Here is a 4,289-nt window from a genome sequence, read left to right as displayed (position 1 = left end):
TTCACTCTCGCTAATTAGTGAAGGAAAAAAAAGTAATATTGTGGGGGATTATTTTTCATTCTATCATGGCAACCCTGGCCCTGCCTGCGCGTTCTTGAGCAGAGAACTTCTAATATTGTCAATTAGACTGGCTCTGTTATGAGCCGGAACCGTGACAGTCTTTCTGGACGGCAGTGGATTAGCCAAATCGCGGTTGGGTCTCCTGCCGTCGTTTGACGTTGGACAAAAAAAAAAAAGAAGAGAAGAGCGGACCTGTTGGCCCGAGTGGGCCGCGGTCCGAGCGGACCTTGGCGGCGCGCATTCGGGTTTGTTGTTTGTTTGTTTTTTTCGTGAGAAATGTCCGCGGCGCATCTGGCTGCATGGACAACTTATCAGAAAGCAAAACATTTCCATATTAAAAATGCTTTTTTAAACTTTTTTCTATACATTTTGTCTACATTTATTCCTGAATTCATTGAGATGCACCTGTATGCCCTCCTACAGTGGTTTTGTCATTGTTGGTCGGGTATCATTTCAATAACTCTGCTAATTTTTCCATTGTCCCTTGAGTAAAAGTTGATGTGAGTGATTTCAGTGTCAGTCGCGTGCCGGACTCCTTCCTTTCTTCCTTGGTGCTTTTTTCTAGTTTTTGTATTGATTATCAGTTTGTTTATTAATAACAGACAATAAGTAAACTTGACTGATTGTCATTGAGGTTGTAGTACAGTGGGATCCCCAACCATTGCTTAGCCTATATTTATAGGATTTTTTTTTTTTTTTTGGTCTTAAATTTCATTCAAGGTGGCATTAAAAAGGTCTTAAAAAGTCTTAAATTTGACTTGCTGAAACCTGCAGATACCCTGTGTCAGGTCTGTGTTCACTTTTGGAGACAAGTTAAGAACAACAGAGAGTGAGAGAGTGAAATAAAACAAACAATCACAGCAATAAATAAAAATAGACAATAACAGCTGTAAAATTAGTTTGTCTGCCCCAAATGCATCTTTCTTTATTCATAACTTCTCCTTTAATCGGTATCTTACAGTTTGGTGATAATAACTGCGATGGCAAGAACAGCAACACAAATAACTCTGACTGAGAACAGTGTAATTGCTGAAACAAGATCTTTTACAGTGTGTGTATCTGAATAAAATAAGACTCTTATTTAAATTATATTATTGATCGGCATCGATAGATATTCCCAGTATTGGATCAGTCCGGTCAGTTTTATTGATAATGTTGAGTTTAATGTGGCTGCGTAACAAGAATCTGAATCTGTGACAGACGCCTGTGTTAACGACATAGGACCGATCAGAAGAGTGTGTCGTGTTGCGTTCAAGTGCTGCTGGGATTTAACTTTTAATAATATATTTATATTATTTTAAATGATTAAACTTTTCACACAGGTTATTTAATGTACTGTGTGTGTGTGTGTGTATGTTGAATTGAATTGAATTGAAATTTGTTTATTTCGGTCATACAACACCAACATCAAAATCGACCATTTTGTGTGAACAGTTTAGCCAAAACATATTATACACAATTGCAACCACACACACACACACAAAAAAAAGAAAATATCATACAGTGACCGAAAAGGGAATAGGCTGAAGCCCAAGGCTTATATTTGCCTATCCTTTACACTCTATGAAATTAAATTACCTAGAATGTCAGCAGTCCACAATAATAAGATGAAAATAATTCATTACTGTATTTTATAATTTTTTTCATTATTTCACATTTCAAGGCTTTCCTTAAAACTCAACAAAGAACTACATGTCTTCAACTCATCACTGAGCTTATTCCACATTTTAACTCCTAAGACTGAAACGCATTTGTATTTTATATTAGTTCTCACTTTACACATTTCAAAAATCCAATAATCCTCTTAAATTATAGTTTCCTTTTCTTAATTTAAATAACTGAAGGATACAAGCTGGAAGGCTGTTGTTCTTTACTCGAAAAATGATTTCCATTGTCTTTAGGAACACAATATCTGAAAATTTTAATGCATTAGATCTTAAAAATAGTGGGTTGGTAGGTTCACAATAGCACTCTTTGTTTATTATTCTAATAACTCTTTTTTGAAGCTTGATTATAGGGTCTATGTTTGTTTTATAAACATTTCCCCAAACTTCAACGCAGTATGTCAAATATGGAAATATAAGAGAATAATATAAAATATGCAGACATTTCTTATTCAACATGTCCCTTGTTTTATAAAGAATGGCAATGGATTTGGATATTTTTCCCTTGATATATTCTATATGAGGCTTCCAACACAGTTTATGATCAATAATTACTCCCAAAAACTTAGTTTCATATACTCCTATCCGATTTCCACTTGATTTAATTTTAATTTTTACTTCACAATTGGTCCTAGCACCGCTAAACACACATACATTTTGTTTCTTTTCATTTAATGATAACTTATTAATATCAAACCATTTTTTTAGCTGAAACAACTCTACTTCTACTGTCCTCAGCACTTCCTTCAAATCCTCCCCTGAACAATATACATTAGTGTCATTACATACATTAGTGTATGTGTGTAATATGTGTGTGTATGTGTGTTGCAGCACATCATGACGGAGCCTGATGAGATCGCCACCATGTCGGGACAGAAGCTTCCTCTCAAGATGTCGGTCGACTACATCTCCTTCTCCGCTCACACCGACTACCAGCAGACCAGCGAGTTCATCCGGGCGCTCAAACCGCCGCACGTGGTAAAAACAACACACACACACAGACACACACACACACAGACACACACTATTTAAATCCACACTATTTAATTAAATCCACAAAGCGATGTTCCTGGATCCTTTGGGTTTATTGCGACACACTAACAGGCAAAAACACAGTTTTTTCATGCACTGATCAATTTTGAGATTTTGGGATATTTTTCTCTCAGAAAAGTGGAAAGAAATGGTAGAAAATCCACATTAAGGTTTTTTATTTTACTTCATTTTGTCTCTCTCATCAGTAGATTTCTCCTAAATTCACCAAAAGTTATGTCAGGTATCACTGTAAAGCTCCCTCTCTCTCCTGAACAATTATGTGGATCCAAAAACTGTCGTTTCCTCCGTATCCGCAACCAATCGTAAAAGTGCGATTCACATTAATGATCTATGGAATTTTACAGTACAAATCTTTAAAGGCCGTTTTCTCAAAATGAGTTTTTCCTCAGACTCTTGAGCTAGAAATCTCCACTTCAGCAGCACTTACAGACACCAAACCTTCCAGTTTGATTCCTGTCTATATTCTGAAGGTTTTTCCAGAGGGGATTGTTGATATATCATTCACAGCCTGATTTATACAACATTTTATTCATAAAAACATGGCGATATTTGAATTTTTAGGGCTGGTGACAGTATTTTCTCATTTACAGAGTGATACAAAGACATATCCAAAATCCTCCTCTGTAAAAACTTCTGACTCTGATATGTCAACAAAATAAAACAAGAATTTTGAAAGGTTCTTTATCCATTGTTCAGATTTCGGTTCTGGAAATGTATGCAAATTAGCGCATATTTCATCAGATATTGCCTCATTTACATATTTAAACATAAAACTTGACAAAACTTGTAATACAAAAAATATTTGTCTTAATGTAAGTGATAAACTTGGGAAGTTTCATGGTGAAATCTGTTGGTTTATTTTTTTTCCCTATTCACCTGCAGTGTCCCACCTTAATGCAGTTTGTGTGTGTGTGTGTGTGTGTGTGTGTGTGTGTGTGTGTGTGTGCATGTGCAGATCCTGGTGCACGGCGAGCAGAACGAGATGGCCCGGCTGAAGGCGGCTCTGATCCGAGAGTACGAAGACAACGACGAGGTTCACATCGAAGTCCACAACCCGCGAAACACTGAAGCCGTGACGCTGAACTTCAGAGGAGAGAAACTGGCCAAGGTGTGTGTGTCTGTGTGTGTGTGTGTGTGTGTGTGTGTTGTTGTTGTGTTGTTGTATTGGTGTGGGCCGTGTTGTTAACTCCCAGCATGCTTTGCTCTGCTCCGCTGTGCTGTGCTGCAGGTGATGGGCGTGCTGGCGGATGAGAAGTGCTCTCAGGGTCAGAGAGTCTCTGGGATCCTGGTGAAGAGAAACTTCAGTTACCACATCCTGACGCCGTCCGACCTCTCCAGTCAGTCTGCGTGTGTGTGTGTGTCTGTGAGACTGTGTGTGTGTGTGTGTGTGTGTGTGTGTGTTAGGGGTGCAACGGTACAGGTAGCCCACGGTACGATATGTACCTCGGTTTTTGGCCACGGTTCTCGGTACGGTTTCGGTATGTGTTTTGTGCAGAGAACTTTTTTTTTCTC

General features: G+C 38.1%; 1 protein-coding gene across 1 annotated transcript; it reads left to right on the top strand.

The window, feature by feature from the left end:
- The first annotated feature begins 2,550 nt into the window (after nucleotides 1–2,550).
- Nucleotides 2,551–3,963, top strand: LOC146960371 (cleavage and polyadenylation specificity factor subunit 3-like). Its single transcript, XM_085772436.1, has 2 exons — nucleotides 2,551–2,702; nucleotides 3,733–3,963. The coding sequence occupies exons 1-2, from the start codon at nucleotides 2,562–2,564 to the stop codon at nucleotides 3,961–3,963; spliced, it is 372 nt and encodes a 123-aa protein (XP_085628562.1). The 5' UTR covers nucleotides 2,551–2,561.
- Nucleotides 3,964–4,289: the final 326 nt, after the last annotated feature.

Source organism: Trachurus japonicus, unplaced genomic scaffold (assembly GCF_045865225.1).
Source record: "Trachurus japonicus isolate A0001 unplaced genomic scaffold, Traja_1.0 AP030458.1".
In the NCBI taxonomy this organism is placed as follows: domain Eukaryota; kingdom Metazoa; phylum Chordata; class Actinopteri; order Carangiformes; family Carangidae; genus Trachurus; species Trachurus japonicus.
Note: the sequence above shows the minus strand (reverse complement) of the source record. Positions and strands in the feature narration are given on the sequence as shown.

What these genes read in the sequence shown, in the direction of transcription:
- LOC146960371 (XM_085772436.1), top strand. Translation starts at nt 2,562, where the DNA reads ATGACGGAGCCTGATGAGATCGCCACCATGTCGGGACAGAAGCTTCCT. An exon ending in CGCTCAAACCGCCGCACGTG is followed by an intron (nt 2,703 to 3,732) that starts GTAAAAACAACA and finishes GTGCATGTGCAG; the next exon opens with ATCCTGGTGCACGGCGAGCA.